Genomic DNA, 19812 nt, shown 5'->3' on the forward strand with positions numbered 1-19812 from the left:
TTCACCACACCTGTCGTTGGCACCAGACAGAGACACTATAAAGCCTTGTGGATGGCTGGCACTCGTTCACGATACGCCGTGCTGCGCAGCCGTTTGATTGGCGACACGTGTGTACCTTGGTGCGTGTGTGGCTCCCGTCTCGAGATCTCAAGTTGCAGTTGGGACTAGTCTATGGTCATTTCCCGCCATTGCTTTGTCTACTGTGTCTTGGGGACAACAATTGGACTGAGTTGTGTCCACACGAAACCCGCCCACCACATGCCAGCATCTCCCTTTGGGTGGTGCTTTCAGGTGCGCTCCTGATTCCATGCTCGTTCAAGTGAAGGACGTGACTAATTTGAATGATCTTTTAGTACATGGTAACATATGTTTTAGTGTGTTTTGCTTTTGGTATTTTACAATGCTGAGACAGCACCCTCCCTCCAGATGTCCAACATCATGCCTCCGCTTTAAATGTTCGCGTATCACAGATGTATTGCCATAAAAACAGGGTCTGCCTTGCAAAGTGTCCGCCCTAAGATGGGTAGGTTGTGAGTTCAAACCCCGGCCGAGTCATACCAAAGACTATAAAAATGGGATCCATTACCTCCCTGCTTGGCACTCAGCATCAAAGGTTGGAATTGGGGGTTAAATCACCAAAAATGATTCCCGGGCGCGGCCACCGCTGCTGCCCACTGCTTCCCTCACCTCCCAGAGGGTGATCAAGGGTGATGGGTCAAATGCAGAGAATAATATCGCCACACCTAGTGCGAGTGTGACAATCATTGGTACTTTAACTTTTAAAATGAGCAATGTATTCATTCATGTTTTTAACAAGAATAAGAGGAAATGTTCTCGCAACTTATATGACATCACTGGCGATGTTTTTGCGAGTGGCGGTGCGGAACCGCTTCCGCCCGGAAAAAAGAGTGATGACGTCACGACTAATTTTATTCTCGACATTTGTCGACTAATTGTTGCTACCCTAGTAGAGACCACAACACCTTCCCTGATGCCTCCTACCTGGACTTTGTGAACTACCTAACACAGCCCATCTCGCCCCTTGAACAACTTTCAAAATTATAAGAGTCTCGAAAGCTTTACAAACGAAGCCTTGTAATATGACCAACGGCAATGCATTGTGGGAAAAGTAGAACAATCCGAAGCCCTCTATAGGAAAATAAACATTATAATAACAAAGGTGGGCAGCACGGTGGTACAGGGGTTAGTGCATGTGCCTCACAATATGAAGGTCCTGAGTAGTCATGGGTTCAATCCCGGGCTCGGGATCTTTCTGTGTGGAGTTTGCATGTTCTCCCCGTGACTGTGTGGGTACCCGACTCCGGCTTCCTCCCACCTTCAAAAACATGCACCTGGGTATAGGTTGATTGGCAACACTAAATTGGCCCTAGTGTGTGAATGTGAGTGTGAATGTTGTCTGTCTATCTGTGTTGGCCCTGCGATGAGGTGGCGACTTGTCCAGGGTGTACCCCACCTTCCGCCCGAATGCAGCTGAGATAGGCTCCAGCCCCCCCCCACGAACCCAAACGGGACAAGCGGTAGAAAATGGATGGATGGAATGAATAACAAAGGTGTTGTGCTGCATTTTATTTACCTCGAAAGTTGGAAGTCTGAGTTGGGAACGACGTCACAGCCGAGGTGTGAGCGTTCCAGTTACGATGTCAGAAATCAAGACGGCTACACCCACGAAAGCTGGCCCCACATTGGACTGGACTCTCACTATTATGTTAGATCCACTATGGACTGGACTCTCACAATATTATGTCGGACCCAGTCGACATCCATTGCATCCGGTCTCCCCTAGAAGGGGGGAGTCACCCACATATGCGGTCCTCTCCAAGGTTTCTCATAGTCATTCACATCGACGTCCCATTGGGTTGTGAGTTTTTCCTTGCCCTTATGTGGGCTCTGTATCGAGGATGTCGTTGTGGCTTGTGCAGCCCTTTGAGACACTTGTGATTTAGGGCTATAAATAAACATTGATAGATTGATTGATTGACTGATTGAAGCTATTTTAGCGCTCGCCTTGTCTGAATATTAACAACTTATGGGAAAATATTGACTGTCTACAACCTTCAAACACGGTGGATGAAGAGGAAACACGGACAATATTGCTAGCAATGTAGAACGTATATACAACATGAAATAATTTACACTACAGTGACGTTACCGTATATAAACGTACAACAATACATCGTATTTGGCTGATTCACTGCGAATAAAATTAATCACAAGTGCAAATAATGGATATTACAGAAGCGAATACCAATGTTTACAGATCTAGAGCAGCCATCTTTGAAATGAACTCAGGGGGGCGTTTCAGTTGAAATTCCGACTGGAAACTTGGAAATTCTGACTTCCCAATACAAACGGAACGCACCATAATGTCAGTTGTGGCGGCTTTTCCAAGCTTCTGATTGGACAAAATGTGCATGGCAGATGGTGTGTGCGTTTGTGTGCAGACAGAGATTATTTTGAAACTACACGTGTGGATGGAGATCATTTTAACCCGGATATGTGTTTTTGAAAGTATCTGTGTTTGTGGGGGGGACATGGCCTAAACCTGACTTGCACTGGTGGCCTTTTTATCAGCTTTCCCTTTATTTAAATATTCAAATTGAGTTATTGAATGTGTCCGCTCTTGCCACATTCCGATATATATACAGTACAGGCCAAAAGTTTGCACATACCTTCTCATTCAATGGCTTTTCTTTATTTTCATGACTATTTGCATTGTAGATTGTCACTGACGGCATCAAAACTATGAATGAACACATGTGGAGTTATGTACTTAACAAAAAAAGGTGAAATAACTGAAAACATGTTTTGTATTCTAGTTTCTTCAAAATGTCCACCCTTTGCTCTGATTACTTTTTCGCACACTCTTGGCATTCTCTCGTGGATTGTCACTGAAGGCATCAAAACTATGAATGAACACATGTGGAGTTATGTACTTAACAAAAAAAGGTGAAATAACTGAAACAATGTTTTATATTCTAGTTTCTTCAAAATGTCCACCCTTTGCTGTGATTAATTTTTCGCACACTCTTGGCATTCTCTCGATGAGCTTCAAGAGGTAGTCACCTGAAATGGTTTTCACTTCACAGGTGTGCTTGAAGCTCATCAAGAGAATGCCAAGAGTGTGCAAAGCAGTAATCAGAGCAAAGGGTGGCTATTTTGAAGAAACTAGAATATAAAACATGTTTTCAGTTATTTCACCTTTTTTTGTGAAGTACATAACTCCACATGTGTTCATTCATAGTTTTGATGCCTTCAGTGACAATCTACAATGTAAATAGTCATGAAAATAAAGAAAACGCATTAAATGAGGAGAAGGTGTGTCCAAACTAGAGATGTCCGATAATATCGGACTGCCGATATTATCGGCCGATAAATGCTTTAAAATGTAATATCGTAAATTATCGGTATCGGTTTCAAAAAGTAAAATTTCTGACTTTTTAAAACGCCGCTGTACGGAGTGGTACACGGACGTAGGGAGAGGTACAGAGCAGTTGCATCCCCCAGTCATACTTGCCAACCCTCCCAATTTTCCCGGGAGACTCCCGAATTTCAGTGCCCCTCCTGAAAATCTCCCAGGGCAACCATTCTCCCGAATTTCTCCCGATTTCCACCCAGACAACAATATTGGGGGCGTGCCTTAAAGGCACTGCCTTTGAGTGCCGGCCCAGTCACATAATATCTATGGCTTTTCACACACACAATTGAAAGCCACGCATACTTGGTCAACAGCTATGCAGGTCACACTGAGGGTGGTCGTATAAACAACTTTAACACTGTTACAAATATGCGCCACGCTGTGAACCCACACCAAACAAGAATGATAAACACATTTCGGGAGAACATCCGCACCGTAACACAAAATAAACACAACAGAACAAATACCCAGAACCCCTTACAGCACTAACTCTTCCGGGACACTAAAATATACACCCCCCGCTCCCAACCCGGCCCACCTCAACCTCCTCATGCTCTCTCAGGGAGAGCATATCCCAAATTCCAAGCTGCTGTTTGAGGCATGTTAAAAAAAATAATGCACTTTGTGACTTCAATAATAAATATGGCAGTGCCATGTTGGCATTTTTTTCCATAACTTGAGTTTAATTATTTTGGAAAACCTTGTTACATTGTTTAATGCATCCAGCGGGGCATCACAACAAAATTATGCATAATAATGTGTTAATTCCACGACTGTATATATCGGTAGATATTGGAATCTGTAATTAAGAGTTGGACTATATCGAATATCAGCAATAAAGCCATTATCGGACATCTCTAGTTTTCACTTCACAGGTGTGCGTGAAGCTCATCGAGAGAATGCAAAGAGTGTGCGAAGCAGTAATCAGAGCAAAGGGTGGCTATTTTGAAGAAACTAGAATATAAAACATGATTTCAGTTATTTCACCTTTTTTTTGTGAAGTACATAACTCCACATGTGTTCATTCATAGTTCTGATGCCTTCAGTGACAATCTACAATGTAAATAGTCATGAAAAAAAAGAAAACACATTGAATGAGGAGAAGGTGTGTCCAAACGTTTGGCCTGTACTGTATGTGGTACAGAAACAGTGAAGGCCTGTCTGGGAGCACCAAAAAGAAGTAAACGTTCAACACTAAGTAGTTGGCTAAGGAAGAAATAAAAACATCCATTAATTTCCTACCGCTTGTCCCGTTCAGTTGTTTATAAAATGCTCACCAGTCATCTTCTGGCTCTCCATAGTCCACAGTTTTGACAGTGGCTCTTGGTCGTCGATTCATCTGTTTAAGAGGACGAATATAGAAACAAATACATTCATAAATTACACAGACGAAGCCAGTTATTTGCTAAGGCCAATTAATACATAGAGGCGTCTGTTAATTGTGTTACTTAGCAGACAATCCCTGTTTAAGCATAGCTGGTTTGCTAGCTTAGACAGCCATCCATTTCTACCGCTTGTCCCTTTTGGGGTGGCGGGGGGTGCTACCCAAGCTAATTGGGTGTCTCGTTTTTAAATTTGGCGCGTCATATTTCACCGACATGACGCCAAACAACGACTCTTACTCGGCGTTCTCGCCTGACAGTGCGGTAATAAGAAACGTCATAAATGTTTTACCTTTGTTTCTCGGGATGTTTACAATATTGACAACAAGCTAGTTAAAGGGAAAGCAACTCGAGCAAATGCTCTGACTTCTTCTTCTTCTTTTGTTTAATGGCAGTTGGCAAGCAACCTTCTGGTGTGCATTACCGCCACCTACTGAAATGGAGTGTGGACCGAGGTGGAAACCTACTCTATATTCTTTTATTTTAACCCAATGTTTTTTAAATATGTGTATAATGCTTTATAACCTATGTGTTCTGAGTGCAATCCTAAAATATCTTCCACTGCTAACCTAATCTTCTCTTTCGCTAACTTACTTTCCAGTATTTCCCTTTCTCTATTGTATTGCCTACAATGTATTACAAACCCTGTTTCCATATGAGTTGGGAAATTGTGTTAGATGTAAATATAAACGGAATACAATGATTTGCAAATCCTTTTCAACCCATATTCAATTGAATGCACTACAAAGACAAGATATTTGATGTTCAAACTCATAAACTGTATTTATTTTTTGCAAATAATAATTAACTTAGAATTTCATGGCTGCAACACGTGCCAAAGTAGTTGGGAAAGGGCATGTTCACCACTGTGTTACATCACCTTTTCTTTTAACAACACTCAGTAAACGATTTGGAACTGAGGAGACACATTTTTTAAGCTTCTCAGGTGGAATTCCTTCCCATTCTTGCTTGATGTACAGCTTAAGTTGTTCAACAGTCCGGGGGTCTCCGTTGTGGTATTTTAGGCTTCATAATGCGCCACACATTTTCAATGGGAGACAGGTCTGGACTACAGGCAGGCCAGTCTAGTACCCGCACTCTTTTACTATGAAGCCACGTTGATGTAACACGTGGCTTGGCATTGTCTTGCTGAAATAAGCAGGGGCGTCCATGGTAACGTTGCTTGGATGGCAACATATGTTGCTCCAAAACCTGTATGTACCTTTCAGCATTAATGGCGCCTTCACAGATGTGTAAGTTACCCATGTCTTGGGCACTAATACACCCCCATACACTGAAAAAAAAAGTGACTTTTTGGTGCTGTAAACTCTATTAGAGTAACTGTGATAATTTATACCTAATATTTTTAACATCCAGTAAGAACTAGAGTTTTTTAAGTAAAATTAAACATTTTATTAACGTAATACATGAATTATGGGGGAAGAGTAAGTTTTACTTATGTTTCCTCATACTATTTAAATGTTTAATAGTTGTACGTACATAAACCTAAAAATATTACATAAACTTTACTCTGAAAATCTAGTGTTTTGAAACGCATGCACGACGACGCATGCGCACAGCACAACAGGCTCCGGCAAGTCATCCCACAGGTAAGGTATATTACGTTCTGTTTTAAATTTGTGATAATATACGTCTGCATGTAGTTTGGCGCAAGATATGTAACTGCTCATAAGTTAATTAAGTTAAGTTAAGTAAGTAAGTAAGTAAGTTCAGTAACAAAAATTAGCATAACGCTACATTGGTCCGTGCTGGCCTGTAGTGGGAGGGCTACAGTTTTTCCTGATAAAAACTAAAGTTAACTAAATAAAGTTAGGATATTAAAAAACCACCAACCTAACGGTATAACTTTTATCAACTGACGTCAACATAGTAGAACATGGTATTGTTCTCTGTAAAACTTTTGGCGGCGACACTGAAGTAACGTTAACGTTAGTGAATTAATGTTAATTAATGTGCATTGGGAATGAGGGGGCGATACTGCTGAATGTTTGGGAGAAATGCCCCAGAATAGGTTTTTAAAACACACATTTACTGACAGAAGTGCCAGAGGTCTTTGAGAGCATCAGCTTGCGATTACAAGGAGACTTCACTGGCAGTTTTCTTTCCTTTCTTTTTTTTGACAAGAAGCTAGCTATCGGTGTGAAGCCCACAGCAACATGTTTTTGTAATTCAATGAAAGAATGGATTGTTCATTACAACTTCTACTCGCAAATAAATCTGTCATGTGTTAATTGTTTTATTTAGCTAGACAAAACAAAATGTTCATTAATGTTTATGATGTAGTTTATTTCTTATTGAAATATTTTTCCATCAACAGGAAGCAAATCAGAACAGAACATTATTCTCATAATTCAGGCAAGTAGAAAATAATGTATGCATTATATTGCTTTGTTATTTTCCCTTATTCATCCATCATAATGTAATATTAAAATTGTGGCTGAATATTTTAGACCATTGTTTGAATACCACAAATTGTGTCTCTTCATTTTCAGGGTGCCCTTTGGAGGAGCCAGTGGACTTTGTGCAAGGGAGGTGCCGTGGGGATCAAGATGAGGCCGCTCCTGGACAGACTGAGTCAGGTGTGCTTGTTTTGCTTGTTCATACAGTATGTTTTACAGGGAGCTGGACCTACTTTTTTTCTCACTCACAGACACATACAGTATACACATACAGGACAAGCCTCACACTTGGTAGATTCCATGCCCTTGCACGCTCTGGGTCCATGCACTTAAAACACGAGCAAATATATGCACTTGTGTTTTCACTTGACAGTTGATTGTGTATGTATAATGGTTATGTTCATGTTCTTAATCTGTTCACAGAAACAGAGCATTGAGATGAGGCGTGAAACCATTATCCGCAGCCTTATACTGTACCTTGGTGAGAAGGAAGAGGAACTTTTTGAAGACTGCTTGGTATAGCATTATTTTAATCATTTAAAAATATTTTTTAATGACACAGGTTAATTTAATGTTAAAGTTAAGAGGAAAGCAGACAAAGGAACATATATTCTTGTGTTCATTCTTCCCTGATAATGAAGTCACTTTGAATGATTCATGCAGTTCTATTATTTGTTTCTCAATAACATTCTTCTTTTTTGTTGTAAATTGTATGCAGGAGGACAGCCGGAGTGATGTCAGTAACCACATCCTCAAAATACTCCACGGTGCTGATGAGGATCCAGTTGATGTCTCCATCCTTGTGGAAGGCCATGAGATTTTGCCAGGGTGCAACAGTACTGCGAAAGCTTGCTCACTGCTCATGGGACTGATTTATGCCCTGAACTTGGCATACCCTCCCACTTTGCGCTACACTTTTGAAGTCTTCCAAAAACTCATGCTGGAGCTGGATGGATTCAAACTGTCCCCAAAAGTAAACACCTTGAAGTTGAAGTTGCTTTCCTAAATGCATGTTATGACTTTGTCATCCTAGAGGAGGAAAATGACATCATTTATGGACCCTTGTTGAGGACATAGCATAATGCATGGACTCTTGTGAAGAAATGCCAAGAATTAGCACTGAGTTCCAGTTCATCTTGGTTTACTAGTGGGTTGCCTGTCATAAATGTTTTTCATTTTTTGTCAAATAAGGTATCTGTTAATGACAGTAAAGATTGTATTCTTCAACAAGAATGGTTAGACACCTTAAGCTGTTTATTTTTAGTTGATTTTATTTCATTAATGTTTTAATTGCATACTTAAAAGTGCACTAGTCAGAGGACTGGTTTAAATGTTGAAATTGCACTTTTTCAGTGTAGTTTGTAAGATTTTAATTGCATATTTGAGAAGTGACTATGTTACCAGATCTATGTTGGATTTGGTGTATAATGTGTAATACTGTGTATTTGTTGTTTACCAGTCATACAACCTTTGGATTTTTTCTTTAAAAAATATACTATTACTACTATTTACTTTGAATACCTTTTGCTGGAGATACATCTTTAATTTACTGTTAGTACAAATTCTAATGCAGTACAATATAATGCACTTTTACTATTAACGCAGTACTTGTACAGTACATTCTGTTTTTCCCCCCATTTAAATAGGGGTATACATAATCCATACACCACTGCTCAAAGTTTAAGAGGCGGTTTCTGTCCTGACCCTCTCCCAGAAGTTGTTGTTGAGTATTATATTTCTGCAATGAATGTAGAAACTCTGTTTCAGAGGGTTGTAAAATTGAACTAAAAAGAAACTGTTTAATTGCATTGTAATTTAGTTGTGTGATATGTGATACATATATATTAAATGCATAGAGTATTGGTTAAATTTATTTGGTAACATTTATCAAAAGAAAACTGGCAATGATTACCTAATTTTAGTGAGTAATGTAAAGTAATGCAACCAAGTAAATTAAAATGTCAAGCACAAGAAAATAATTAAAATCTACTGAATTACTTCATAACAGCAAATACTACAGATATATAAAATTTACTTAAAATTTTGAGTAAAATGATGTTCCTGCCGATGAAAAACAAGTAGAATTTACTTAATTTGTTTAAATAAATATAACTTAAAACTTGGATGTAATTAAGTAACTGTTACTTAATATCTTCACAACTGTTATGTTATATGGTAAGTAGAATTTACTTGATACTGGCAAGTGAGTGTTACTTGATATTGCAGCATTAAATTTTACTTAAATCATTTGCGTGCAAATACTTACAATAATTTTTTTAAGTAAATCTTATGAGTTATTTTTTTCAGTGTACAATCACAGATGCTGGCTTTTCAACTTTGCGCCTATAACAATCCGGATGGTTCTTTTCCTCTTTGGTCCGGAGGCCACGACGTCCACAGTTTCCAAAAACAATTTGAAATGTGGACTCGTCAGACCACAGAACACTTTTCCACTTTGTATCAGTCCATCTTAGATGAGCTCAGGCCCAGCGAAGCCGACGGCGTTTCTGGGTGTTGTTGATAAACGATTTTCGCCTTGCATAGGAGAGTTTTAAGTTGCACTTACAGATGTAGCAACCAACTGTAGTTACTGACAGTGGGTTTCTGAAGTGTTCCTGAGCCCATGTGGTGATATCCTTTACACACTGATGTCGCTTGTTGATGCAGTACAGCCTGAGGGATCGAAGGTCACGGGCTTAGCTGCTTACGTGCAGTGATTTCTCCAGATTCTCTGAACCCTTTGAAGATATTACGGACCGTAGATGGTGAAATCCCTAAATTCCTTCCAATATCTGGTTGAGAAAGGTTTTTCTTAAACTGTTCAACAATTTGCTCACGCATTTGTTGACAAAGTGGTGACCCTCGCCCCATCCTTGTTTGTGAATGACTGAGCATTTCATGGAATCTACTTTGATACCCAATCATGGCACCCACCTGTTCCCAATTTGCCTGTTCACCTGTGGGATGTTCCAAATAAGTGTTTGATGAGCATTCCTCAACTTTATCAGTATTTATTGTCACCTTTCCCAACTTCTTTGTCACGTGTTGCTGGCATCAAATTCTAAAGGTAATGATTATTTGCAAAAAAAAAAAATGTTTATCAGTTTGAACATCAAATATGTTGTCTTTGTAGCATATTCAACTGAATATGGGTTGAAAATGATTTGCAAATCATTGTATTCCGTTTATATTTACATCTAACACAATTTCCCAACTCATATGGAAACGGGGTTTGTATATCATCTGAGAAATGGACATTGAAACAGTGTAGGTCTGACTTCGTAGGATTTGTACAGCGAGCAGTGAGCATAGTGAGCTCAGAAAGCATAAGAAAAAGTATATACATTTGATTATTTACATTTGATTAATTACAATCCGGGGAGGTGGGGTGTGGTGGGGGGAGGGTATTAGTCTAGGGTTGTAGTGGCCTGGAGGTGTTCTTTTAGTGTGGTTTTAAAGGAGGATAGAGATGCCCTTTCTTTTACACCTGTTGGGAGCGCATTCCACATTGATGTGGCATAGAAGGAGAATGAGTTAAGACCTTTGTTAGATCGGAATCTGGGTTTAACGTGGTTAGTGGAGCTCCCCCTGGTGTTGTGGTTATGGCGGTCATTTATGTTAAGGAAGTAGTTTGACATGTATTTCGGTATCAGGGAGGTGTAGCGGATTTTATAGACAAGGCTCAGTGCAAGTTGTTTTACTCTGTCCTCCACCCTGAGCCAGCCCACTTTGGAGAAGTGGGTAGGAGTGAGGTGTGATCTGGGGTGGAGGTCTAGAAGTAATCTGACTAGCTTGTTCTGGGATGTTTGGAGTCTAAGATTTGAGGGTTTTGGAGGTGCTAGGGTACCAGGAGGTGCATGCGTAATCGAAAAAGGGTTGAATGAGAGTTCCCGCTAGAATCCTCATGGTGCTTTTGTTGACCAGAGAGGAGATTCTGTAGAGAAATCTTGTTCGTTGGTTGACCTTTTTGATTACCTTGGTTGCCATTTTATCACAGTTCCCCCTTTTATTTCTCTTTTCAAATCATCTAAATTGTCACCTTTTGGGATTCCTGTCACGACTCCTCTTGCCCCCTTTCGTTCTCCCACTTCGATTTGTTTCCTTTATTATCTTGTTGCACAGCTTTTGCAACCGCATTGCTTTGTTCTTTTGCTTTCCATTTTTACACTTGATCAAAAGCCGTCCGTCACTGAGCACCTTCGCCATCTCCACCTCTCCAATGTCCCTTTTTAATCCCTTAACCAGTGTCATCAAACTAATATCGTTCATGTCTTGATCTGATTTAAATTTATATATGATCTTGCAGTTATCTACCATAACCTTTTTCCTCTTTTCTATTCCTTCATCATCTTCATTTCAAGTGAATTATATTTATATAGCGCTTTTCTCTAGTGACTCAAAGCGCTTTTACATAGTGAAACCCAATATCTAAGTTACATTAAAACCAGTGTGGGTAGCACTGGGAGCAGGTGGGTAAAGTGTCTTGCCCAAGGACACAACGGCAGTGACTAGGTTGGCAGAAGCGGGGATCGAACCTGGAACCCTAAAGTCGCCCCCTGCCGGCCTGGAGGGAGTAGCAGCGATCTTATAATGCGATACTTACTCCATCCATCCATTTTCTACCGCTTATTCCCGAGTTTATTGATGTAAAAGAATTACATAAATTTCCATTCATATTTATCATTTTCTGCTTATACTTGTAACAGTTAATAATGTAATTGCAATATTACATAACGAATATAAATATTACATATTGTTTTATTTTACATTAGTTTTGCAATTGATAAATTCCTGAAATATAATTGCAATTGCTTTTAACATAATTGTAATTTTTTTTAAAACAATATATCATAATTATATTTAATATTGTATTTGATATTTTTGCAAACAATACATCACTGAAAATTGTATTCATGTATCGCCGGGAAAAAAATTTTAACACATTTTTGTATCATATCTCTGCGCTAAAATACTATTTTTTTTAATCATACGGCTACTTTCTTATTTAGTCTCATATGACAAAAGTAATGGCACTTTTAAAAGATTAATTTTAACTTTGATAATTGTAACCTGTATGTTACTTCAATAAAGCACTGTACAAGTACTAAATAAAACAGTGTATGATATGTATGGGCTATATCAGAAGAACTAAATTCAGCTCTAGGAATGGAGAGTAATAAAGACTGAACACAGGATTTATGTTTAAGTGGTACCAAATTATATTAAAGAATAATAGGAAAAATAACAAACATTAAACATGTAAATTCAAATGGCCATTCACATATACATCAATTCACACAACGTTCAGTTATTTACAACATCAGTATACGTGATTTAGTCCTTGTTTTTTACCAACGATGGTATGAGCGCAACACAAATACATAGTTCATTAAATGGCCCCGCTAAGTCCACGTTGTGGTGGCAGTGTCCAGAGGGGTTTTAGTGAAGGGACGGGGAAAAAGTGAAGGTTCAGGAGGACCGCAATGAACTCGTTGCGTTTTGGCAAAAAAGAAGGGAAAACAGAGGGCGGCTGCTGAGAAGCCTCCTACCAGCCCGGGGTTCGGTTGGGTGGATTCAGTTCAAGTAGTTCGGTTCCAGGCATAAAGCTTCAGACTCTAGTTCAGGGGCTCTAAGCTCGCCATCCAACCTGGCCTGTATAAAAGGGCAGGACCAGTCAAATTTCCAGTGCGCACACAAAAAATACATTCAAATACTAAATACTAAATAATACTACTGTATTCAAATAGCAAAGTATATTCCTTAATATTGTACAATAAATAATTCATACATCCAATTAGAATAAATATAATAATTGTTATATCAAAATATTCATTACTCTAAAAAGGTATCAAAATGTAAACACTGCATCCACAAATAGAGTGCTAGCAGACACAGTGGTTGACTGGACTGCTTCATAAAGTGCCTTGGATGCATAGCACTGATAACTATCAAAGCTAGTATGACAACACAAGAACAATAAGACAATTGTTGACAGTAATAACATTTCATTCATTGGGTTTAACTATATTCAGAGAAACCGGGCATATAAGTAGATGCTAACCGCTCCATTCAAAACGAATGCAGCGGCTAGGCTACATAAAGCTACACAAATGCAACTCACTAGTGATGGGTCCGGTGTTGTGCCGGAAAACGCACCCCTGCCATAAAATGCACCCCCTGACGCGGGAGCGCGCTTACGTCACTCGATTGCATCACTCGTCTCGAAAAGTATATCTAACTCGGCTGTTGGCTGAAATAGCCTCTTTTAAATCGCCTCTTTCGGCATAAAAAAGTACATAAAGTGAAATAATCCAAGTTTTCTTTAATTGTGCTTTACTTGTGGATGAATTAAAAATTGTGAGCATTTAATGATTTCGCCGTCATTATATCAGATAAGGCGAAAACAACCAATTAATATTGGAATATTTGCTGTCCCGAAAATGTAGTATTAATTGTCTACCAAATGACAGCTATACTGTAAAGAATGTGTACACCAAAGTAAACCTCTATATGTACTTTTTTAGAGACATCAAGAAGAACGAATGTTTGCTGCTTCATTCGACGTGTTGTCGTGATCCAATACTCGTATTTTAAAAATATGACATTTTCTTTAACTTTAAGGAGCTTATGGGTGGATGGATGAATAAATAAATGAATGCATCTGATGTCTACCTTTGATTTGGTTTTAAGAAGTTTCAAATTGAACATTCACAAATAACGTTACCAAAAGTACCCGAAGTACCAGAGGCGGAGTTATGGGGGGGTGCATTTCCCACCTGCCATAAAATGCACCCCCCATCTATCTCTGGCCAGGAAGGTCCTAGAGACATGAAACTCACCCTGGTTACTCATCATAGCCCCCCCGGTATACACTGAAAACCATGTGATGATCGGACTACCAGAAGTGGAGTTATGGGGGGGTGCATTTCCCACCTGCCACAGAATGCACCCCCCATCTATCTCTGTCTAGGAAGGTCCTAGAGACATGAAACTCACCCTGGTTACTCATCATAGCCCCCCCGGTATACACTGAAAACCATGTGAAAATTGGACTACCAGAACTGGAGTTATGGGGGGGGGTGCATTTCCCACCTGCCATAAAATGCACCCCCCATCTATCTCTGGCTAGGAAGGTCCTAGAGACATGGAACTCACTCTGGTTACTCATCGTAGCCCCCCCGGTATACACTGAAAACCATGTGATGATCGGACTACCAGAAGTGGAGTTATGGGGGGGTGCATTTCCCACCTGCCACATAATGCACCCCCCATCTATCTCTGGCTAGGAAGGTCCTAGGGACATGAAACTCACCCTGGTTACTCATCATAGCCCCCCCGGTATACACTGAAAACCATGTGAAAATTGGACTACCAGAAGTGGAGTTATGGGGGGGGGGTGCATTTCCCACCTGCCATAAAATGCACCCCCCATCTATCTCTGGCTAGGAAGGTCCTAGAGACATGAAACTCACCCTGGTTACTCATCATAGCCCCCCGGGTATACACTGAAAACCATGTGAACATTGGACTACCAGAAGTGGAGTTATGGGGGGGTGCATTTCCCACCTGCCATAAAATGCACCCCCCATCTATCTCTGGCTAGGAAGGTCCTAGAGACATGGAACTCACTCTGGTTACTCATCGTAGCCCCCCGGGTGTACACTGAAAACCATGTGAAAATTGGACTACCAGAAGTGGAGTTATGGGGGGGTGCATTTCCCACCTGCCACAGAATGCACCCCCCATCTATCTCTGGCTAGGAAGGTCCTAGGGACATGAAACTCACCCTGGTTACTCATCATAGCCCCCCCGGTATACACTGAAAACCATGTGAAAATTGGACTACCAGAACTGGAGTTATGGGGGGGTGCATTTCCCACCTGCCACAGAATGCACCCCCCATCTATCTCTGGCTAGGAAGGTCCTAGAGACATGAAACTCACCCTGGTTACTAATCATAGCCCCCCCGGTATACACTGAAAACCATGTGAAAATTGGACTACCAGAAATGGAGTTATGGGGGGGGTGCATTTCCCACCTGCCATAAAATGCACCCCCCATCTATCTCTGGCTAGGAAGATCCTAGAGACATGAAACTCACCCTGGTTACTCATCATAGCCCCCCCGGTGTACACTGAAAACCATGTGAAAATTGGACCTCCAGAGGTGGAGTTATTTGCATTTTCAGGCAGGACGTTCAGGCCAGCTGCCTGAGAATGCACCCCCTATGTTTTTCTTGGTATGTACAGTGTCCCCAGCTCTTGGTACATGGGACTTCTCTAACAAAGTTTACCTCACAATAGAGATAAAGTCCCTGTCACACCAAACATCATAAATAGATCGGTATTACGATAATATAATCTGAAACCAGTCTTGTAATTAAATAGGTTTTTTCAGGTCAGAGGAGAAGAAATATAATTTCTTATCAAACAAGGTATAATGCAAGTTATTTTAATACAAACAAATAACAAAATCCACCAATAGTTAAATAATTTATATATACAATATTCAAAGTCAAACGTCAAATAAAGTGAACACAAAGACAAGAACACTTTTTGGTAATAAAATGTAACTCCTCATAAAAAACTATACATCTATAAACAGAAATATTATTATATATTGGGCAGAAGGGGATAACATAAATATAGTTTAATACTTCCAACACTCCCCTCATCATGAACACGCAGGGCACAGGTAATCCCCATCCACATCTGGCCTCAGGACACACTCATGGTGAAACCACCTATCACAGATGTCACAGCAGATCTAAGGTGGGGGAGGAGGATGTAGGTGAGGAGGATAAGTTGGGCCATTAAATGTATATAAATTCCGAATTTAAATAATTCATCATTATCACTGTTACAGCTCCATATCGAGACTTCACAGCCACAGAATCCACTTGCTCATACTACACATGAAATGGACTGAGACCTTTTTCCAGCTTCTGTATGAAATGAGGGAGTAGGTCATGGAAGAGTTAAGTAAACTGTTCTGTATTTGTTGGTTTCACTAACATTTGTAGGGCTTATTACAATTTTTTATTTTTTTTACCTCTTTATCATTCAACCTATTTGTACACAAACACATTAAAACAGAAGGTACACTGTTTGAACTCATACGCATTATGCATTGTCACCAAAATACATTTTCCATTTTACTACAATAATGATGTTATCTACTCCCTGCTATTTCACAGCCTGACTGTATTGCACAGTGAAAACGTACCCATTGAGGGTTATCGCTCTCCTCCATCCCACAGCTGTGACAGACCTTGCTGGGATCATCTGTTCCGAAAAAAGAGTATGCATCAATATTCAGTCTCGAATTTCTTCAAATATCTTGCTGAAATTAAAATAAACTCCAGTAATATGTAATTGTATTAAGCTGTCCTGATTATTTGATTTAATCTGTGCCATCAATATTTTTTATGGTTTAAAAATGTTAGTGGCAAACCTCATTTGAAATACGTCATCATTTACCGAGAAAAAATCTGTTTTTAAATGTGTTAAAGTAAAGCAATATGTTAAGCAGTCAACCAATTTTCAAATTCTTAAAATCAAGACTGTCTTGTATTACCTGGAGCAGGGGTCCCCAAACTACGGTCCACGGGCCGGATCCGGCCCCCCAGCATCCAAAATCCGGCCCACAGGAAGTCAGAAGTTAAACAAAAAGTTTTAATTTTTAATTTTTAATTTTTTAATTTTATTTTTTTTAAATCTTTCTTTTCTAATCCATTTTCTACCGCTTGTTACTCTTGGTGTCTCCTAGCTGCTCAGGCAAATCATATTGTCTAAAAATGTATTTTCCCATAGATAACGTGACAATGTTAAATGTTGATGAACATCAATGTTAATTGATGTTAAATGACAAAACTGATTATAAAGACAATGTATATATGAATATATATATATATATATATATATATATATATATATATATATATATATATATATACAGCCTGGCCCCCGGCCAAATTTTTTTAACCCAATGCGGCCCCCGAGTCAAAAAGTTTGGGGAACCCTGACATAGAGGGTTAAAAGAAAGTGAGACAGTAGGACCCAGAGGACCCCTTCCACACATGCACTATTAATGTTACTTAAATAATTCCAGAATTTCCAGCATTTATAAATTGGTACAACATAGTGTCTTGTACCAAGGTTATGGGCAATTTCAGTTTAGAACTAAGCATTTGGATACAGTGCTGTACATTCCTCTATAATGATTTACCCATTCCCCTGTCATTCCAACTGAAGGGCATGGGATTTAAAACAGGGCATGGGATTTAAAACAGGGCATGGGATTTAAAACAGCTCAAACATGAAGTAATTAATTAATTAATTAATTTGGATTGACAGAGCAGTGTGTGTGTGCGTAATATATATATATATATATATATATATATATATATATACATGTATACACACATATATAGCCATTTTTAGAACAGCAATATCCCCCCCACTGCAAGGAAAGGGCTACGATGAGTAACCAGGGTGAGTTTCATGTCTCTAGGACCTTCCTAGCCAGAGATAGATGGGGGGTGCATTTTATGGCAGGTGGGAAATGCACCCCCCCCATAACTCCACTTCTGGTAGTCCAATTTTCACATGGTTTTCAGTGTATACCTGGGGGGCTATGATGAGTAACCAGGGTGAGTTTCATGTCTCTAGGACCTTCCTAGCCAGAGATAGATGGGGGGTGCATTCTGTGGCAGGTGGGAAATGCACCCCCCCATAACTACACTTCTGGTAGTCCAATTTTCACATGGTTTTCAGTGTATACCCGGGGGGCTATGATGAGTAACCAGGGTGAGTTTCATGTCTCTAGGACCTTCCTAGCCAGAGATAGATGGGGGGTGCATTTTATGGCAGGTGGGAAATGCACCCCCCCCCCCATAACTCCAGTTCTGGTAGTCCAATTTTCACATGGTTTTCAGTGTATACCGGGGGGGCTATGATTAGTAACCAGGGTGAGTTTCATGTCTCTAGGACCTTCCTAGACAGAGATAGATGGGGGGTGCATTCTGTGGCAGGTGGGAAATGCACCCCCCCATAACTCCACTTCTGGTAGTCCAATTTTCACATGGTTTTCAGTGTATACCTGGGGGGCTACGATGAGTAACCAGGGTGAGTTTCATGTCTCTAGGACCTTCCTGGCCAGAGATAGATGGGGGGTGCATTTTATGGCAGGTGGGAAATGCACCCCCCCATAACTCCGCCTCTGGTACTTCGGGTACTTTTGGTAACGTTATTTGTGAATGTTCAATTTGAAACTTCTTAAAACCAAATCAAAGGTAGACATCAGATGCATTCATTTATTTATTCATCCATCCACCCATAAGCTCCTTAAAGTTAAAGAAAATGTCATATTTTTAAAATACGAGTATTGGATCACGACAACACGTCGAATGAAGCAGCAAACATTCGTTCTTCTTGATGTCTCTAAAAAAGTACATATAGAGGTTTACTTTGGTGTACACATTCTTTACAGTATAGCTGTCATTTGGTAGACAATTAATACTACATTTTCGGGACAGCAAATATTCCAATATTAATTGGTTGTTTTCGCCTTATCTGATATAATGACGGCGAAATCATTAAATGCTCACAATTTTTAATTCATCCACAAGTAAAGCACAATTAAAGAAAACTTGGATTATTTCACTTTATGTACTTTTTTATGAAATAATCCTAAATGAAATACAATGACTTGGTTTATATTATTGTATATACTAGGTCAGTGGTTCTCAACCTTTTTTCAACAATGTACCCCCTGTGATTTTTTTTTTTAATTCAAGTACCCCCTAATCAGAGCAAAGCATTTTTGGTTGAAAAAAAAAGACAAAGAAGTAAAATACAGCACTATGTCATCAGTTTCTGATTTATTAAATTGTATAACAGTGCAAAATATTGCTCATTTGTAGTGGTCTTTCTTGAACTATTTGGAAAAAAAGATATACAAATAACTAAAAACTTGTTGAAAAATAAACAAGTGATTCAATTACAAATAAAGATTTATACACATAGAAGTAATCATCAACTTAAAGTGCCCTCTTTGGGGATTGTATTAGAGATCCATCTGGATTCATGAACTTAATTCTAAACATTTCTTCACACAAAAAAAAAATCTTTAACATCAATATTTATGGAACATGTCCACAAAAAATCTAGCTGTCAACACTGAATATTGCATTGTTGCATTTCTTTTCACAGTTCTTTTTGACAGACATTTTAGTGACAAACCTGAGCTTGTGCTTCACTGAGTTTATGAACTTACTAAACTTTATTTTGTTGAAGTATTATTCAATAAATATATTTATAAAGGATTTTTGAATTTTTGCTATTTTTAGAATATTCAAAAAAAATCTCACGTACCCCTTGGCATACCTTCAAGTACCCCCAGGGGTACGCGTACCCCCATTTGAGAACCACTGTACTAGGTCATAAAATCAGTGTCAGTTGAGTCGGTCCATAGGTTGCCTGTAGGGATTTTTAATGTCCAGCAGATGTCAGTATTTAGTGACACAGTATCAACACAGTATCAATACAGTTTTGCAATGTGTCGAAACGCTTCA

General features: G+C 39.4%; 1 protein-coding gene across 1 annotated transcript in view; it reads right to left on the reverse strand.

The window, feature by feature from the left end:
- The window catches only part of srbd1 (S1 RNA binding domain 1), an 88897-nt gene extending 83580 nt beyond the window's left edge, over positions 1–5317 (reverse strand). The window contains exons 1-2 of the mRNA XM_061965485.2: positions 5111–5317; positions 4714–4775 (exon numbers count right to left, since the gene is read on the reverse strand). Coding sequence (XP_061821469.2) covers positions 4714–4775 — 62 coding nt within the window. The 5' untranslated portion in view covers positions 5111–5317. The remainder of the gene's footprint in view (positions 1–4713; positions 4776–5110) is intronic.
- Between the last annotated feature and the right edge of the window lie 14495 nt (positions 5318–19812).

Source organism: Nerophis lumbriciformis, linkage group LG02 (genome assembly GCF_033978685.3).
Source record: "Nerophis lumbriciformis linkage group LG02, RoL_Nlum_v2.1, whole genome shotgun sequence".
Lineage (NCBI taxonomy): Eukaryota > Metazoa > Chordata > Actinopteri > Syngnathiformes > Syngnathidae > Nerophis > Nerophis lumbriciformis.